We start from the raw sequence: 20,807 nt of genomic DNA, 5'->3' as shown, positions 1-20,807 counted from the left end.
AAGTCATTAGAGGCTGGACATCCCACACACTGTGGCAAAAGTCATCCATCCCTCCTCTTCCTTCTTCAGCTGTCTACAGCCTTTAACGTGGGTGACCACACCATATTTCAAAGCCTCTCCATCAGCAGCAAGCTGCATGAGGCGATACTCATTGGGTTCCATTCTTATCTATCCAACAAACTTGGAGAAACACCAGCAATGCATTCACTCCCACACACACCATTTCCTACAGTGTCACATCATAGACTTTCATTCGCAAAATCTTCAAAAAACACACCGTTTCATTTGTAAACTAAACTAATGACACCCACCGCCACATCATCACTGCCTCCTTCCTTTATCCCTTCATAGTCTCTAAGTCGTCAGACCATAAGTCTAACGTCCATAAGACATAGGAGCAGAATTAGGCCATTCAGCCCATCGAGTCTGCTCTTCCATTCGATCATGGCTGATTTATTTTTCCCTTCTCAAACTCATTCTCCTGCCTTTTCCCCATAACCTTTGATGCCCTTGTTAATCAAGAACCTATCAACCTCCACTTTAAATATAGCCAATGACTTGGCCTCCACAACCATCTGTGTGAATAAATTCCACAGACTCACCACCCTCTGGCTAGAGAAATTCCTCCTCATCGCTGTTCTAAAGGGACATCCTTCTATTCTGAAGCTGTGCCCTCTGGTCCTAGACTCTCCCACTACTGGAAACATCCTCTCCACGTCCACTCTATCCAGGCCTTTCAGCAGCGGAGCAGAAATTTCCTACAACTAACCGAGTGGATTGTCTTCAGTTCATATTACAACCAGTTTCCTAGCACTGACTCTTCCTTTCCCTGGCAGCTCTCTGAAACTCAACCAGAGTACCTACAATTTTGGACCACATCTCCAATTCCTTCCTACCTTCTGAGTCACACCAACCTCCCATCCAGTCATCACCATTCAGTACACTTTGCACCTATGACATTTCCCAGAAATTTTATTCTATTCTTAGTCTAAGATTCCTGCAACCATTTATAATTAAATACCAAATAAAATGAGTATTGCAATCCCACCCTTGAGTACCACTTTGGAGAAAATAATGTAGCGTTGTCAAACTTCCACAGTGCAGTAGTATTTTGACAAGATACAGTAGTTATTGCAGCTACCGTGGTTTTATATTGAGACAATCATAGTATAGATTGTAACCACATCATTTACTACAATTAAATAACTATTAAATGACTTCCAATCTGGTAATCTACTCTGTGGGAGAAACTCCAGGGTATGGATAATTTTCCATTTGGAACATAAAGATGCCAAGTTGTTCCAGTGTGGAAATTACTCAATTTCAGGACTAAAATATTACAAAATAAGTTCAGTAAGAGGCAAAAAGCTTCGATGTAAATTCCATATTTTAGTAACCTAGATATCAACCTACACACAAGACTACAGTGCAGTTTCAATGCAAAACCAAATCGCAGTCTTGGTTGATATTTAACGTTAGTCTTGCTCTCAAATGCAAAATTAGAGGCTATACTTGGATGTGGTTATGCAAAAATTAAATGGGCATACTTCTCCCATAGATATCGATATGGGGGCACTCCATGGAATGGTGGATGATATCTGCACAATGCTACAATTAAAAGTTTACTCTCGCCTGATCCATGTGTGTGCACAGGTGTCTGTATGTGTGCATGCATCTACCCATTTTTGTATGCATGCAGGTGTCACGTATGTCTATGTTTGCTGTGCTCTTCCATGTATGCCGATGACTTTTTCTGTCTGAGTACATCAGTGTACCTGTATGCATACATGCTTTTGTTTATTGGGGATCGTCATTCCAGCAGGGATGTATTTTCATTTGACTCGCACTGGTTCAAATGATGTGAAACCAAAAGGTTTTCCACCCTTGTCTTGTGGGAAGTGAACGGGGAACAGAAACCCATTCATGCACATCTCCTGGTAGAGGATTGGAAGAACATCACTGGTAACTTTTCACACAGACGCATTTGGATTCACCAGCAGAACAGTAAGAAAAGCACTCTTTTTATGTATGTGGAAACTTAAAGCTTTAATTACCTTGTACATTTTCACTGTGCAAGTATTTAGGTCTAAGATAGAAATTCAATCACTACTTCCTGGTCAGTCATCAAGTCCACTTGAATGGTGGAAGAACTCATACAAGCAATGATAGAACAAGAATGGAATGGTTCACTGACATTAAAGATAGCTTAAAGAATAAATAAGCTGAATGTACATACTAAACACATGTACAGCTCAGCAAAGAACACTGTGCTAAATATACCATTAAGTAAATTACTGTAACTGTTGAAAAATGGTGACATGCTAATAAAATGTCCTGCAGTCTGCAACCCTTGGGCCTGGGTTTAAGATCAGGCCTGTTTGATTGGACAAATGTCTCTCCTATAAGAAAATTTCAGGTGATTTTCACTAAACCATGAAACTGCCAGGGATCGGAAAGATGAACAGCTACGAGACTGGTAGGCATTAATAAAAAATGAAAATGGTGGATTCATCTCAATATAGCCCCACTTATCCCACTAAAATAAAAATAGGCATGAAAGAGGAAAAATGAGTGTGACTAGTAAATACCAACTTGCTGAGCTGAATGCAGCTTCATTGTTCTCAGCTGGATCCTGAGACTGATGTCAGGAGATTTTGTTGTTGAAGATATTTCTCTGTAGATTGGGAGGTGCTCATAAATGTCAGGTTCTCCAGTTTCAGACAAGAAACAGCATGGAACCCGTGCCAAATAGAAAATACTGCAGATGCTGGATATCTGAAAAGTATTAGAAATATTCAGCAGGCTGAGAAATATCTGTGGAGAGGGAGTATTAACTTTTCCCACTCCACAGATGTGCTGGACCTGCTGCGTATTTACTGCACTTCCTACTGTGTTGGATTGTTGTTTAATTACTGGCACTCCTCGCCAGGAACGTCAGTTTAAAGCTGTTCAGCTCCTCTCTTCAATGGAGTCACTGCCTTGTTTTCTCTTTCTATTCTTTTCAAAATAATGTTTTGCATCTGCAACAATATGGAATACTTGACAGACTCAAAACTACCATATACACATATTAAGATATTTAATTAGTACCAGGAAACAAATGTGTAACCACGTTTTAGCGGGTAATTCAATCTGACTGTTGGTTTTTCTAAGTGTCTTGAGTTGCCTTGCAAGGTGTCACGAGATATTGAACTGAAGTACTTCCATTCAACTCACTGCCTGGTTGAACTCCTAACTTGCAAGAATTGGAACTCGGACTTTGTCTACCAACACTTTGGTATGTCATGCTTCAGTTATTCGAAGCATTGGTTAGGCTGCACTTGGAGCATTGTGGGCAGTTCTGGTCACCGCACTACAGGAAGGACGTGGCTGCACTGAAGAGGGTGCAGAAAAGATTGGAGGGCTTGAGTTATAAAGAGAGGTTAGATAGACTGGGTCTGTTTCCCCTGGAGCAAAGGAGGCTGAGAGGCGAGTTGTTGGAGGTACTTAAAATTATGAGAGGTACAGACAGGGTAGATCACCAGTGTCTGTTTCCCATGGTCGGGGTGTCTAAAGACAGAGGGCAAAGGTTTAAGGTGAGAGGGAGGAGGTTTAAAGGGGATCTGAGGGGTGACCTTTTCAACACAATTCGTGATGCTGGCCATTGGTGCATCATTTACTTCTGACAAGGTCAAACACAGCAGCTTCCAGCAACGCCTCCTCCATTGGGCAGCTGAGTATAACACACGTTTTCACACTGACACATCCTACTGCAGACAAAAGTCCCCAAGAATAATTTCTGTGTCCTTTGTTTAAAGTCCTTCAAGGATCTATTTCCAAGGCCTCAAAGAAGCTCCTGCTACATTCCATCAACAAGCTGCCTCTAGATGGAATTATCCAGAGAGGCAAGTGAGTAGGAAACACCTAGCTGGGGGTAGAATGTGGGGAAATGTTAGGTTATGTACTTAGGCAGAGAAAACAAACAACCAGGATATTGTTTAAATGAAGAAAGCCGAAAGGATGTCACTGCACAGACCTGGACGTCCTCTCACGTGAAACAAAGTGAGCAGACAGATACAACAAATACTGAGGAAGGCAAATACTGAGGAAGGCAAATACTGAGATACAACAAATACTGAGGAAGACAAATGGAATTCTGGCCTATTGCAAGTGGGAATGGAGTATAAAAGTACCAAAGTCTGGTTACAACTCTGCTGTTGTTCACTCACGAGTAAAGGCTGGCCAGGTTGGGATATAGTCATTATAGTTCAGTAATTCAGAATGCGAGGTGATCTTGTTGAAACATGTAAGGTTCTGAAGATGTAAATTGCTGGAAATACTCAGCAGGTCGAGTGCAGGGGGAGGAGCTGGGTACCAGGGGGTGGGGGGAGCAGGAGGGGAGGGGATAGGCACAGGGAGGGAGGGGCCGGGCGCAGTGGGAGGATGGGGCAAGTCGAGAATGACTACCAACCATGGTGTGTGTCTGGCAACTGGGGAAACAGCCTTTTACCCAACTAGGTTCTGTGAAAGAATCTCAGAAGCACTGACGAGCAAACTATTTTGTTTGCTGCAAAATACCATCCACGTGTGAAGGGTGGCCATAGTGAGTCTGACATGGATTGTTGGTGCAGAGCTCGAGAGAAATCGTAGATGCTGCCTGACCTGCTGAGTTCCTCCAGCATTTTATGTGTTGCTCCAGATTCCAGCGTCTGCAGAATCTCGTGTCTCAGGAGAAATCTACTCTTTTCATTACCAAAGTTACACCAGATAGAAAGTATTTGATTCCAGTTCTCCTGTGTTAATCCTCCATCTTTTTATTCATTAAAACATACAACAAATATAAAGTCCTTCACTTACATATCGTGATGGTTCTTCACGGTTTTGGTCGTTCATATCCGTTGGCTCAATTCGAGTTGCTCTTCGTCCTTTGGCAAAGGGCTTTGGGAGCTGCCCTCGAAATTCTGAAGCAATGAACTGAAGCTGCCAGCTGGGGAAGAGAAAGACATAGCTTTATTCTGCTCTTCGATGAAACAAACAATATCACCAGCTTTAGTCTTCCTCTTATCTTAGAGCAGGTTCCAGTCGTAAGAATAGTTACTCTTTAGGGGAGACACAAGAGCCTACAGATGCAGGAATGTGGAGTAACAAACAATTTTCTGGAGGAACTCAGCAAATCGACAGTGGACAGGGTGAGCAGCTTCAAGTTCCTGGGCATCAACATCTCAGAGGATCTATCTTGGGCTCAACCCATTGATGCAATCATGAAGAAGGCACACCAGCAGTGTTTGGAACTTGAGGAGATTAGGTATGTCACCAAAGACTCCTGCAAATTTCTACAGATGTACAGTGGAGAGCATTCACACTGTTATATCACCGCCTGGTACGGAGGCTCCAATGCACAGGATCAAAAGAGGCTGCAGAGGGTTGTAGACTCAGCCAGCCCAATTACAGACACAACCCTCCCCACCATCAAGGACATCTTCAAGAGGCGGTGCCTCAAGAAGGCGGCGTCCATCATTAAGAACCCTCACCATCCAGGACATGCCCTCTTCTCGTTACTCCCATCGGGAAGGAGGGACAGGACCCTGAAGACCCACACTCAATTTTTTAGAAACAGCTTCTTCCCCTCTGCCACCAGATTTCTGAACGGTCCATGAACCCATGAACACGACCTCATTATTCCTCTTTTGCACTCTTTATTTATTTTTGCAACTTACAGTAATTTTTATGTCTTGCACTGTACTGCTGCTGCAAAACAATAAATTTCACAACATATGTCAGTGATAATAAACCTGATCCTGATGTTTAGAAAAAAGCAATTGTGGGGGAGAAAGGGAACTGTCGACACTTTGGGTCAAAATCCTGCATCAGGACCCTGCAGATTGTTACTCTTTAGGGCAAATGCATACCATGATGCTGTTCTGAGAGATAATGAGTGGGCAAGGAATAATTCCGCTGCTGTTATGCAATTCAGCACACGGTCTTTTATCTCTCCCCAACAGAGCAGACAAAGCTTCAGTTTAACATCTCATCTGAAACATGGCACCTCTGACAATGCTTCAACCCTTTGGTTGTGTCAGCAGGAATCTTATGTTCGGCTCTCTGGCATAAACCCAGAACCCAGAAATAGGGCCTACTGAGCCATAACTGACACAGATATGGAAGGGAAGACTTCGACTTTAGCATAGCAATGACAACAAACGCAAATCAATGCAACGCTCCCTGCATGGACTTTAATGGTGGAATAGTGCTTCTAATCTTATTAGCATGGCTGCATTTGGCCAGGTGATTGGGGTTTCAGTGGGAGAGCATCTTGGGGACAGAGATCACTGCTCTGCAAGTTTTCAGATAGTTATGGATAAGAACAAGACTGGACTTCAGGGGAAGACGTTAAGTTGGGGAAAGGTTAATTGCATCAGTATTAGGCAGGATCTGGGGAGGGCAGCTGTTATTAGGAAAGTCCACGTCTGACAGTTGTTTAGAGGCTGGCTGGCCAGGATGGAGCACCGACATATTCCTGTGAGGAAGAAAGATGAGGATGGCAAGGTTCGGGAACCTTGGACGATGGGAGATGTTGAAAATTTAGTCAAAAAGGAAAAGGGAACACATGTAAGGTTTCGGAAGCTGAAAGCAGATGGGACCTTTGAGGAATATAAAGAAAACAGGGAATCAGGAGGACTAAAAGGGGCCACGAAGGGTCCGGGGCACCAGAGGAAGTGGGTGAATACATTAGTATTCATCAAGGAGAAGGACATGTAGGATAGTAGGCTGTACTGTTCTATGTTAGCGGGATCAAGGAGGGGCATGCTGATATCAAGGAAGAGTGGTGTTGGGGCTCTTGAAGAACATTAAGGTGGATAAGTCCCCAAGGCCTGATGGGATCTATCGCAGGTTATTGAGAGACATATGAAGGAAGATTACCGAGGCCTTGACAGAGATCCTTGTATCTTCTTTAGCCACAGGTGAGGTCCCAGAGGACTGGAGAACAGCTAATGTTGTTCCTCTGTTTAAAGTATTGGTATTGGTTTATTATTGTTACTTGTACCAAGGTACAGTGAAAAACTTGTCTTACAAACCACAATAGAGACACACATTGATGAGTCTTAGATCAGTGGTAAGGAAGATATTGAAGAATATTCTTAGGGATAGGATCGACTCAGATCTGGAAAAGCACAGATTTATTAGGGATAGTCAACATGGCTTTATGCAGGGGACACCACGTCTTACAAACTTGATTGAGTTTTTTGAGGAGGTGACAAAAATGATTGATGAGGGCAGGTCAGTGGATGTTGTCTACAGGGACTTTCGACAGGATCCCTCATAGTAGGCTGATCTAGAAGATGAAGGACATGGGATCCATGGAAACTTGGTAGATTAGGTTAAAAATCGGTGTGGTGTCCATGGAAGGCAAGGTGTAGTGGCGGAGTGGTGCCATTCTGACTGGAAGTCTGTGACCATGTAAGTTTGTAGACGACATGAAAATTGGCGGAATTGTGGATAGTGAGGAAGGTTGTCAAAGGATGCAGCAGGATCAGGAGCTGAGGGACCAAGGAGCAGTGGGTCCCTCACAGGTCAGGTCTAAAACCCTTTAAAGTTTGGGTTTTCATGGGCTTTTTTACTTTTGACTTTGGTTTATTATTGTCACTTGTACCAAGGTACAGTGAAAAACTTGTATACTGATCGTACAGGTCAGTTCATTACACAGTGCAGTTACATTGAGTCAGTACAGAGTGCATTGATGTAGTACAGGTAAAAACAATAACAGTACAGAGTAAAGTGTCACAGCTACAGAGAAAGTGCAGTGCAATAAGGTGCAAGGTCACAACAAGGTAGATCGTGAGGTCAGAGTCCACCTCATTGTATAAGGGAACCGTTCAATAGTCTTATCACAGTGGGATAGAAGCTGTCCTTAAGTCTGGTGGTATGTGCCCTCAGGCTCCTGTATCTTCTACCCAATGGAAGAAGGGAGAAGAGAGAATGTCCTGGGTAGGTGGGGTCCTTAATTATGCTGGCTGCTTCGCCAAGACAACGAGAGGAGCTGAGAGACCAAGGAGCAGCGGGTCCCTCACAGGTCCGGGCTAATTTAGAAGGGCCAATAAAAAGGTTTTATCAAGCGGAGCAGCCATTTTGGAGCGGCCATTGTTGGAGTGGACAGAGTCAGAGTGAGTGGCTTTGGCACAACAGGCTTCAGCATCAAGAGGCGGAGACCATCTGCAACAACACTGGTGAGTAGCTGGTAAGTAGAAGTAAGGTTTACTGTTATTGTTATAACTTTCAAGTAGACTACAGCTAGGTAAGAAAAAAACTAGCTCAGATGAAGGGCAAGGCGATGTGCTGCAGCTGCATGATGTGGGAGCTAGTGGACCCTGCTGTGGTGCACAGTGACCACATCTGCAGTAAGTGCTTGAGGCTGGAGGAACTTCAGCTCAGAATTGATGAGCTGGAGTTGCAGCTTCAGACACTGTGGAGCATCACGGAGGGAGAGAGTTATGTAGATGCTGTGCATCAGGAGACAGTCACCCCCCCCCCCTTAGAGCAGGTACTTCTAGGGTTCAGAAGGCAGAGAGATGGGCGACTGTCAGGGGAGAGAAAGGGAAAGGGAACAGGCAGACAGTGCAGAGGACCCCGGAGGCTGTTCCCCTCAAAAACAGGTATTCCGCTTTGGATGCTGTTGAGAGGGATGACCTACAGGGATCAAGCAGCAGTAGCCAGGTCTCTGGCACTGGGACTGGTCCTGCTGCCCAGAAGGGAAGGGAGGAGAAGAGGAGGGCAATAGTGATAGGGGACTCAATAGTCAGAGGAACAGACAAGAGGTTCTGTGGATGTGAATGAGAATACCAGATGGTATGTTGCTTCCCAGGTGCCAGGGTCCAGGTTGTCTCTGATCAGGTCCACAGCATTCTTGTGAAGGAGGGAAAGCGGCCAGAAGTCGTGGTACATGTTGGTACCAACGACATAGGTAGAAAGAGGGATGAGGTCCTGAAAAGTGAGTTTAGGGAGCTAGGCAGAAGGCTGAAGAACAGGACCTCAAGTGTAGCAATCTCAGGATTGCTGCCAGTGCCACATGACAGTGAAGGTAAGAATAGGAGGAGATGGCAGATGAATGTGTGGCTGAGGAGTTGGTGCAGGGGGCAAGGTTTTAGATTTTTGCATCATTGGGATCTCTTCTGGGGGAGGTGGGATCTGTACAGATTGGATGGGTTACACCTGAACTCGAGGGGGACCAATATCCTTGCAGGCAGGTTTGCTAATGTGGTTCGGGAGGGTTTAAACCAGTTTGCAAGGGGGATGGGAACTGGAGGGATAGGTCAGAGGAAGAAGTGCACGGAGTAAAGTCAGATCTAACATATAGAGAGGCTTTGAGGAAGGAGAAGCAGAGTATAGGGTATAAAAGTAGTAAGGTGGATGGGCTAAAGTGCATTTACTTAAATGCAGGAAGTATCAGGAATAAGAGTGATGAACTGAGAGCTTGGATAAATACATGGAACTATGATATTGTGACTCTTGCAGAGACTTGGCTATCACCAGGGCAGGAAAGGATACTGAATATTCCCGGATTTCAGTGTTTCCCGGATTTCTCATTTCTATTTCCCTTTCCTTGGAGCAGACTCGATGGGCCGAATGGCCTGCTTCTGCTCCCTTGTCTTGTGATCTTGTGATGGGGGGGGAGAAGAGGACGAGGGGGGGAGAAGAGGAGGAGGGGTGGCGTTACTGGTCAGGGATACTATTACAGCTGCAGAAAGGGTAGATAATGTAGAAGGATCCTCTCCAGAGTCAGTATGGGTGGAAGTTAGGAACAAGAAAGGAGTAGTTACTCTACTGGGTGTATTCTATAGGACCCCTGATAGCAGCAAGGATACTGAGGAGCAGATCAGGAGGCAGATTTTGGAAAGGTACAAAAATAACAGGTTTATTATCATGGGAGACTTCAACTTGCCAAATATTGATTGGCACTACTTAGTACCAAAGGTTCAGATGGGGCAGAGTTTGTTAAGTGTGTCCAGGACTGATTCCTGTCACAGGATGTTGACAGGCCAACTAGAGGAAATGCCATATTAGATAATGAACCATGTCAGGTGACAGATCTCTCAGTGGGTGAGCATTTGGGGGACAGTGACCACCACTCCCTAACCTTTAGCATTGTCATGGACAAGGATAGGAGCAAAGAGGACAGGAAAATATTTAACTGGGGAAGGGCAAATTATGAGGCTATAAGGCTAGAACTTGCGAGTGTGAATTGGGATGACATTTTTGAAGGGAAATGTACTATGGAGATGTGGTTGTTGTTCTGGGATCTCTTGCAAGATGTTAGGAATAAATTTGTCCCAATGAGGCAGAGAAAGAACGGCAGGGTGAAGGAACCATGGTTGACAAGAGAGGTGGAACATCTAGTTAGGAGGAGGAGGCAGTATACATAAGGTTTAGGCAGCAAGGATCAGATAGGTCTCTTGAGGAGTATAGGGTAGCAAGGAAGGAACTTAAGAAGGGGCTGAGGAGAGCAAGAAGGGGACACGAAAAGGCCTTGGGGTTTTCCTTAACCCTACTCGCCAAGGCTTTTTTCACTTATGTGAAGAGCAGAAGGATGACGAGAGTAAAGGTAGGGCCGATTAGAGACAAAGGTGGGAAGATGTGCCTGGAAGCTGTGGAAGTGGGTGAGGTCCTCAATGAATACTTCTTTTCAGTATTCACCAAGCAGAGGGGCTTTGATGACACTGAGAACAGTGTTGGTAAGATTGATATCACGTTGATATCAAGAGAGACCATGTGTTGGAGCTGTTAGAAAATATGAGGACAGGTAAGTCCCCGGGGCCTGACGGAATATTCCCCAGGCTGCTCCGCGAGGCAAGGGAGGAGATTGCTGAACCGTTGGTTAGGATCTTTGAGTCCTCGTTGTCCATGGGAATGGTACCGGAGGACTGGAGGGTGGCATATGTTGTCCCCTTATTCAAAAAAGGTAGTAGGGATAGTCCAGGGAATTATAGACCAGTGAGCCTTATGTCTGTGGTGGGCAAGCTGTTGGAAAGGATTCTTAGAGATAGGATCTATGGGCATTTAGAGAATCATGGTCTGATCAGGGACAGCCAGCATGGCTTTGTGAGAGGCAGATCATGTCTCACAAGCCTTATTGTGTTCTTTGAGGAGGTGACCAGACAGATTGATGAGGGTAGTGCAGTAGATGTGGTCTACATGGATTTGACAAGGTTCCACATGGTAGGCTTCTTCAGAAGGTCAGAGGCCAAGGGATCCAGGGAAGCTTGGCCGCGTGGATTCAGAATTGGCTTGCCTGTAGAAAGCAGAGGGTTGTGGTGGAGGGAGTGCATTCAGATTGGAGGGCTGTGACTAGCGGTGTCCCACAAGGATCGGTTCTGGGACCTCTGCTTTTCGCGATTTTTATTAATGACTTGGATGAGGGGGTAGAAGGGTGGGTTGGCACATTTGCAGATGACACAAAGGTTGGTGGTGTTGTGGATAGTGTAGAGGATTGTCAAAGATTGCAGAGGGACATTGATAGGATGCAGAGCTGGGCTGACAAGTGGCAGATGGAGTTCAATCCAGAGAAGTGTGAGGTGGTACACTTTGGAAGGACAAACTCCAAGGCAGAGCACAAAGTTAATGGCAGGATTCTGGGTAGCGTGGAGGAGCAGAGGGATCTGGGGGTCCATATCTACAGATCCCTGAAAGTTGCCTCACAGGTGGATGGTGTAGTTAAGAAAGTTTATGGGGTGTTAGCATTCATAAATCGAGGGTTCGAGTTTAAGAGCCACGAGGTAATGATGTCTATAAAACTCTGGTTAGGCCACACTTAGAGTACTGTGCCCAGTTCTGGTCGCCTCATTATGGGAAGGATGTGGAAGCGTTGGAAAGGGTGCAGAGGAGATTTACCAGGATGCTGCCTGGTTTAGAGAATATGCATTATGAGGAGAGACTAAGGGAGCTAGGGCTTTACTCTTTGGAGAGGAGGAGGATGAGGGGAGACATGATAGAGGTATACAAAATACTAAGAGGAATAGATAGACTAGACAGCCAGCGCCTCTTTCCCAGGGCACCAATGCTCAATACAAGAGGGCATGGCTTTAAAGTAATGGGTGGGAAGTTCAAGGGAGATATCAAAGGAAGGTATTTTACCCAGAGAGTGGTTGGGGCATGGAATACACTGCCTGGGGCAGTGGTGGAGGCAGGTACATTGGTCAAATTCAAGAGATTGTTAGATAGGCATATCAAGGAATTTAAAATAGAGGGATATGTGGGAGGAAGGTGTTAGATAGTCTTAGGCGAGGTTTAAAGGGTGGCACAACATTGTGGGCCGAAGGGCCTGTATTGTGCTGTACTGTTCTATATTCTATGATATAGACTGGTTGGTAATATGGGCAGAGAAATGGCAGATGAAGTTTGATCTGAGCAATTGTGAGGTGTTACATTTTGGGAGGTCTAATGTAAGGGAAAGTACACAGTTAATAGCAGGACCCTTAAGAGCATTGATGTACAAAGGATTTGGGGTCCATAGTTCACAGAAAGTGGCCACGCAAGTAGATAGGGTGGTAAAGAAGGCATATGGCATGCTTGCCTTCATTGGTCGGGGTACTGAGTATAAGAGTTAGGAAGTCATGTTGTAGACATACAAAACTTTGGTAAGGCCACACTTGGAGTATTAGGTATAATTCTGGTTGTCTCATTACAGGAAAGGTGGAGGCTTTGGAAAAGGAGCAGAAGAGGTTCCCCAGGATGCTGCCTGGATTAAAGGGTATGGGCTATAAGGAGAGATTGGACAAACTTGGGTTGTTTTCTCTGGAGGCTGAGGGGAGACCTGATAAAGTATATAAAATTATGAGAGGCACAGATAGGGTGGACAGTCAGAATCTTATTCCCTGGGTAGAAATGTCAAGTACTAGAGGACATGCATTTTAAGGTGAAAGGGAGAAAGTTTAAAGGAGGTGTATGGGACAAGTTTTTTTGACACAGAGACGGTGGGTGCCCGGAACGGGCTGCCAAGGTGGAGATGGAGGCAGATACGACAGTGCCATTTAAGAGACTATTAGATAGTCGCATGAATATGCAGGGAATGGAGGGAGATGGACCGTGTGCAGGCAGAAAGGATTTAGTTTAATTTGGCATTGTGTTTGGCACAGACATGGTGGGCTGAAGGGCCCGTTCCTGTGCTGTACTGAGCAAGGCTGCATTAGACAGAAATGGTACATTACATGGGAAACACAAGCACGTAGACGCATTAAAGTGACTTACTTGTCAGGTAAGAGAAAGCTACTGGGGAAGCGATACCATTCCTTTCCAACGCAAACGTTAACTGGTCTCCCCTCAGGCACCGTATGAATACTTGGGTCGGTGGCAATCCGGTGGAACTCTGGGTAAAGGTCAAGTGGTGCATGATAACCTGTAAATTAACCAGCAAGAAAACAAGATGGAATTTCCTTGCCTGTTTACTTAAAAACCAATCTCCCTATGTCCTAAAGCAGGACGGGAAGAGCAGATATACGTGTTCAACACCAAGGTTTCTCTCCAAAACTGGATGCAATAAGCTCAGCATTCAACACACTGAGTCCGTGCCGGCTCCAAGTAGCAATCTGGTTCTCTGCTCGTTCCTCAGATCTCTGCAATATTTATCCAATTCCGTAGTGAAATGTACTACAGAGGCAGTGTTCCACACCTTATAAGGTACCGCATGACAAATCTTAACACTTGTTTTCATGGCATCACCTCTAGCTCTTCCTTCAGTCAGTGTCCTCCTGTTATTCATTGCCAAAATGCCATGGACACATTTGGCTAGCTGACAAGGAAAGCTCAATTCCTGTTCCCAGGTACATGACTGGTCAATGAAATCATGACTCGGAGACTATACCCTCAATCCTTTACAGTGTGGAAATGTTAGTTTGACAAGGCAGATCTTGGAATTCGTATTGCTTAAATAAATGAGAGGCATAGATAAGGTGGATGGTCACAGCTTTTTTCTCCCCCCACAGCAGGGGGTCTAAAACAAGAGGGAGACACAAGAGACTCTCCCCCACCTCCTTCCCTTTATTCCATGGTCCACCGTCCTCTCCTGTCAGATCCCATCTTCTTCAGCCCTTTGTCACTTCCACCCATCACCTCCCAGCTCCTCACATCATTCCCGCTCTCCCCCCTCCCTCACCTGCCTATCAGCCCCCCTCACCTGGATCCACCTATCACCTGCCAGCTCTCACTCCACCCCTCCCGCCACCTTCTCATACTGGCTATTCCCCCCACTTTCTTTCCAGTCCCGATGAAGGGTCTCAGCTCAAAACATTGACTGTCCATTTCCCTCCACAGATGTTGCCTGACCCACTGAGTTCCTTCAGCTCCTTTGTGTGTTACTAAGACTATAGAGGGCATAAGGTTTCAGGTGAGAGGGGAAAGATTTAAAGGGGACCTGAGGGACAACTTTCTCCACATGGAGGATGGTGGGTATGTGGAACAAGCTACGAGAGGAAGTGGTAGAGGCGGGTACAATTACAAAGTACATGGATACATGACAGGTACATGGATAGGAAAGGTTTAGAGGGATAGGGGCTAAATACAGGCAAATGGGATGAGCTCAGGTAGGTTGATCAGCATGGACAAGTTGGGCCGAAGGGCCTGTTCTGTGATGTATAACTCTATGACTCTAAATCAGCACATTAGACTAAAGAGTCAAGATGCAATAGGGCATTATCTCTGCAGTCTGAGAAGAGAAAGGACTCCACTGATGACCATCACTGGAGCCCACCCCATCCCTCTATCAGGTCTGCCCACACACACTCTTATGTAGAAGTACATTTCCTGGCAGACCTGAGGGAATCTACCACACTTTAACTGAGAGGAGGGTGCAATTACATGGCCGCTTACATGAATTTGGATATGTGAATTTGTAATGTTTATAAAAATGAAAAGTTTGCAGAGGTTTAAAATGTGGATTAAATTGCGTCTGTTTGCTTGATCCAATTACACCCGCCCCAACCAGTTTCAGCTCAAGACCACAAGGTCTTGACTGTCTTTGTACGACAACAAGGAAGATCAGGCATAAAGACATAAAGAGATACATCACAGAAACAGGCCCCAGCCCATTGAGTCTGTACCGACCATCAACCACCCACTTACACTAATCCCATGTTTTTCTCCCCACATTCCCATCGACTTCCCCAGATTCTACCCCTCACCCACACACTGGGGCAATTTACAGCAGCCAATTAACCTACTGACCCTCATGTCTGGGATGTGGGAGCAAACTGGAGCACTGGGGGGAAACCCATGGGTCACAGGGAGAACATGCAAACTCCACACAGATAGCACCCACAGTGACGATCGAACCCCTGGTCACTGGAGCTGAGAGGCAGTCGCTCTACTAACTGTACCACTGTTCCACCCAGTTACAACCTTAAAAGAGGCCATTCACTCCATCAAGTCAATGCCAGTTTTAAGCAAAGGCAATCCAGAGACTGCAGAGGCTGGAATCTAGACGAACACATGAAACACTGGAGGAACTCAGCAGGTCAGACAGCAGCTATGGAGGGAAAGGACAGTCGACATTTCAAATTGAGACCCTTCATCCCAGACCCTAACCAGTCACTGGGTAAAGACATTATTCTTCATGTCATTTTTGGTTCTTTCGCCAATTACTTGCATTTTATATCCTCTGGTCTTGACCCACCAATCCTCTATGTGTCTCCATCCTTCATAATTTTAAATATTGATATCAAACCCTTCCACATCCTCCTCTGCTCCAGGAAAAACAGTCCCAGCTTCTTCAGTTTGAACATGTAACTAAACTCCCTCATCCCTGGAATCCTCCAAAATCTCTTCTGCATCCTTTCTAATGTCTTCGGTTCTTACAGTGCTTTGCCCAAGACTACAGTGTTTTAAGACAGTTCACCGTGACTTCCTCGATCTTGTACACCATGCTTCTATTTATAAGTGCACAGGATACTCAATGTTTTTAGACAAATTTCACATTCTGTTCCCGCCCTTTCAACAACTTATGATCTTATACACCAAATTTCTCTGCTCCTGTACCACATCTGATTTATATTGAAGTTATTATACATGTTATATATCCTTTAATTATGATTCAACCTTTAACACTGGATTTATTAGATTTTGAGAGATGGAGATATGCAATAAAACCTTGGAAAAAAGCTGTGGAAGAAACATTTCATATACAACCATAATGTACACAGAGACTTGCTCAAATATCTACCTGTTTTGCAAGCATTGAAGGCTTATCAGTGCACATGAAACGGGAGCAGATTTCTGCACATAAACATGATAAAATATTTCCAACTACTAACCTCTGAATAAAGCCACTGAGCGAGATAAAGACAGAAATCCGAACAGGGTGACTGTGCCCAAAGCAAGCCAATTAGAGGAGACTGTATAATGTTCTGGGCGGTATCGTTGGAATAGGAAATGGTAAGATTTCTGTAAAAAGACAGAAAAATGTCACAGTTACTTAACAGCATTGACCAGGAAGATGTTTGCTGAGGACCACCTGGGCCTATAACTTGTTATTTATCTCATGTTGCTGATCCAACAGGCACTCTGATTTCAACCTTCTCCTCCAAGGAAGCTATATCAAGAACTACCCTTCATAGAACTTTATATCCACTAAATCCAAGCTGCAATGAAGAAGTTCAAAATACAAGCAAATGTACAGCTGTAGTCCTTAATTGACTGGTTATCCTGAGTTTCCAGATGCCCCAAACTCTCCCACCCATTCATTCCTCCATCCCAATCCCATTCCAAACTGTCTTTCTTTTTCCCTGCACTGTTCCAATGAAGCTCAGCGTAACTCAAGGAACAGCACCTCATCTTCTAACTTGAGGACTCAACATCAAATGCGTTAAGCAGAACAACTCTGGACAGCCAGCCATTGCAGCCTTGCGCTCACATTTCCAGCATCACTTATGTTGTCTTTCTCCGTTTCTATTATTTCGGATTTCATTTGTCCCCATCTCTCTCCTTAGAGTCAGAGTCGTACAACATTGAAACTGGCCCTTCAGCCCAACTCACCCATGCCGACCAAGATATCTACCCCAGTTAATACCATTTGCCTGTGTTTGGCCCATATCCCTCCAGGCATTTTCTGTCCACATATCCGCCCAATGTCTTTTAAACACTGTAATTGTACCCACCTCTACCACTTCCTCTGGCAGCTCATTCCATATACCCACCACTCTTTGTGTGAAAAAGTTGCCCCTCAGGTCCCATTCAAATTTTCCCTCTCTCACTTTAAAACTATGCCCTCTAGGTTTAGACTCCTTTACTCTGGGGAAAAGACTGTGACCATTCATCTCATCTACTCCCTTCATAATTTCATATACCTTTATAAAGGTCATGTCTCAACATCCTTCTCCTCCACACCCGCCTTCAGGCAGCAACATCACTTGGTCATTCAGTCTCTCCTGGTCTCCAACCTACCACAGGTTCCCATTTTGTTCTCTCTTCCCACCCATCTTTCATGGACATTAAGGTGGTGATTTCACTAATAACTTCTTTGTTCTGGTGAGAGATCATAGATGTGAACCATTAATTCTCTTTCTCTCTCCACAGATGCTGCCTGACTGGATGAATATTTTCTCGCAGTATGCCCAATGCATGGAAGTCAAATCAAAATAGATTTTTCAAACAGACCCAGATACTCCAGTCCAAATACATCTAAACTTACTGGAATCCTAGCTGAAGGCCTTAGATTGTTCCAAGTATGTTCAAACAAGCCCTGTTGCATGCAACACTAACTAATATCAAAGGAAAATTAAAAAAAGCATATGTTGGAAATCTGAAATAAAATCAAAAATGTTGGAAAGACTCAGCAGATCAGGCAGTGTCTGTGGATCACTCTCCACCTTTTCTGCAACTGAAAACTAACTTCCTTTCTCACTTTCCCTGTTCTGATAAAGATTCTCAGATCTGAAACATTAACTCATTCCTGTCCAAGATGCAGCCTGACCTGTCGACTGATTAATACAGTGTTGTTTGCTTTGGGAGTTAAAGCACTTCTCTTTAATCCATTGACTTTTTCATCGTGTTACCAGATGGCAACACATTGAACACAAGTACTAGTTGAAGGTGTCAATCACATTGGTGTAATATTTAATTGTATTTAACATTGGTGGTATACAATAGGGGCAATACAAAACCGAAAAAGATTAAAGAAGAATTCTCTTGATTAAAGATGCAGCTGTTGAACTTTTGTACAATGCTGTGTCTGTATCTCACTCAAGTCACAAATCCCTGATTGATGGGGCAGGGGCAGGATGCTACGGAATCAGTGGAGATGCTCTGGTGGTTGGACAGTCACCTTTCACCTTTTAACCTTTGCAATCAGGGCAGCAGGAGCAAACCAAGTGCCCAAGGTTGCAGGGCTCCACCTGACAAGAGGCCAGAGAGAAAACCTGGGCTGTTTGATGGAGGAGCAGATATTGTAACCTTTTGTGAGAATGCCCTGGATGGCAGGAATAGAGGAATATGGACCACATGCAGGCAGATGGGATTAGTTCATATTGGCTTCATGGCCGGTGCAGACTGTGTTGTACTGTTGTATGTACCTAGATCCTTAAAATGCAATGGACAGGTACAGAAAATAAGGAGAAAAGCTGAGGGAACGTACACCCTAATACTGAGGACAATGGAGTACAGGTGGGTGGGAGGTGGACCTCAGCTCTACAAAGGAAGCTTGGCTAGAACACACCAGGAGAATTTTCAGCAGTTCTAAGTACTGCACCTTACAAAAAGATGTATCGGCCTTGGAAGAAGCACAGTATAGGCTGATACATGAACTCTAATTAAGGGAAGAGAATTAAGATACAAAGTGAAGTTTTCCCTGTAATTTAGATTAGGGCAGGTAATTTGAATGCAGTTTGAGAGACAGGGAGAGTGGGGAACTGTCAGGGAACATAAAGAGAATCTATTTCTATGGGTTAGTGATTCTTGGACTAGAAGTACAGCTTTTCAGGTGAGAAAGTAGAAAACAGTCCTATTTAACTCTTCTGCAATTGAGGCTAGGCCATTTGTTAATCTTACATCTGAGATTGATAGGTTTTTGTTAACCAGGGGTATGAAAGGATATGGCACACAAGGCCAAATGATCACAGATCAGCAAAGATCTCAAGTCTTGAAGCAGATTTGAGAGTCAAAAGTAGATAGTCCTACTAGGGATGGGGCTAGGCCTAATCCCAGGAAGAGAAGCCAGGCAAGTTGGTAAAGTGTCAGTGGGTGAGCAGTTTGGTGTCCATAACTTGGTAAGTTTCAAAGGAGTCGTGTAAAGGGATGAGGATAATCTGGAAATGAGTCTGAACTGGCAGAAGGCTGATTTCAATATTATTAGACAGGACTTGATAAACATAGACTCAGGGAAGCTACGTGCAGGTAATCGACATTTGGGAAGTGGGAATCTTAAAAAGTTCAGGGCCATTTTGTTCCCAAAGGGATGGACAGTGACAATGGGAAGTCCAGGGAACCCTGGATGTCCAGGGCCGGGGGACTGATAAAGAAAAAAAAGGAAGTGTAGAGTGTTGGGGGGGCAGGTGTTGCTCTACCTGTGAAGACCGTGGAGAGATCATTCCAAACAGAGATCATTACATTTCTGGGTATTAAGTGAAGACATGGAGATGGTGAAGGACATTGTGCTGAGGTTGATCAGCCATGATCTTAATGAACGGCAGAATAGCCAGGATGGGCCAAATGTCCTTGTGTTATGTTCTTACATGTACCATTACCTTTACATAATTCCAGTTTGTATTTTCTTTACTTGAGATTCTCTCCAAGTGCATTTGCCTTTAATATCACAGAACATAGAACAGTATGGCACAGGAACAGGCCCTTCGGCCCACCATGTCTGTGCCAACTGTAATGCCAAATTAAACAAATCACATTCACCCACACGAAGCGTTCCAGGCACCTACCACTCTCTGTAAAACAACCTGCCTCATAAATCTCCTTTAAACTTTCCCCTGCTCACCTTAAACCTGTGTCCTCTAATATTTGGTATTTCCACTCTGGGGAAAAGATGCTGTCTACCCTATCTCTGCCTCTCATAATGTTATAAACTTCTATCAAGTCTCCCCTCAGCCTCTGACATTCCAGAGAAAACAATCCAAGTTTGTCCAACCTCTCCTTATAGCTGGAGAGGCAAGAGACTAAAGATGCTGGAATCTGGAGCAACAAACAATCTGCTGAGGAACTGAGCGGGTCGAGCAGCATCTGTGGGGGCGAAAGAGATAATTAACGTTTCAGGTCGAAACCCTGCATCAAAAAAAGACAAAAAGGCAAATGTGCCCCCACTTATCACCTGCCTGCCTCTATCTCCCAACTCCACCTCTCCTGGCTCCATCTACCCTTCACCCCTCACCCCTCGGTCCACAGTCTCAGGCCCATCTCACCACTCTCCTCTTTATATTGGCCACCTCGCCTCTCCAACTCTCAGTCCTGATGCAGGGATTCAACCCGAAACGTCAACAATTCTCTTCCTTCCAACAGATGCTGCTTGATCCACTGAGTTCCTCCAGCAGATTGTTTGCTTGCTTTCCTTATAGCTAAAACTCTCCAATCCAGGCAACATCCAGTGCAAAATAGAGTCCCGGACCAGCCGTCAGTTGTGGCAGGGCTTATATGCTGTAACGGGCTACAAAACGAAGTCGGCATAATCAACAACAGCGCATCCCTTCCTGATGACCTTAACGCATTCTATGCACGTTTTGATCAGAAGGGGATTGGTTTGTCACCACCCACCCTGACAGCCTCCAATGCACCTGAACCTGTGGCCATTGCTGAGGACGTAAGATAAGTCTTCCAGAGAGTGAACCCGAGGAAAGCATCTGATGCGG

At 44.8% G+C, this 20,807-nt stretch overlaps 1 protein-coding gene across 5 annotated transcripts in view; it reads right to left on the bottom strand.

The window, feature by feature from the left end:
* The window catches only part of alg9 (ALG9 alpha-1,2-mannosyltransferase), a 215,026-nt gene that overhangs the window by 113,839 nt on the left and 80,380 nt on the right, over positions 1–20,807 (bottom strand). For all 5 annotated transcript variants that reach the window (XM_052040052.1, XM_052040051.1, XM_052040048.1 and 2 more), the window contains 3 exons: positions 16,275–16,404; positions 13,219–13,366; positions 4,837–4,966 (listed from right to left, as the gene is read on the bottom strand). In XM_052040052.1, coding sequence (XP_051896012.1) covers positions 4,837–4,966; positions 13,219–13,366; positions 16,275–16,404 — 408 coding nt within the window. The remainder of the gene's footprint in view (positions 1–4,836; positions 4,967–13,218; positions 13,367–16,274; positions 16,405–20,807) is intronic.

The sequence above is a fragment of the Pristis pectinata genome, chromosome 27 (genome assembly GCF_009764475.1).
Source record: "Pristis pectinata isolate sPriPec2 chromosome 27, sPriPec2.1.pri, whole genome shotgun sequence".
Classification (NCBI taxonomy): domain Eukaryota; kingdom Metazoa; phylum Chordata; class Chondrichthyes; order Rhinopristiformes; family Pristidae; genus Pristis; species Pristis pectinata.
The sequence above is the reverse complement of the archived record's forward strand: the minus strand, read 5'-3'. Positions and strand labels throughout refer to the sequence as shown.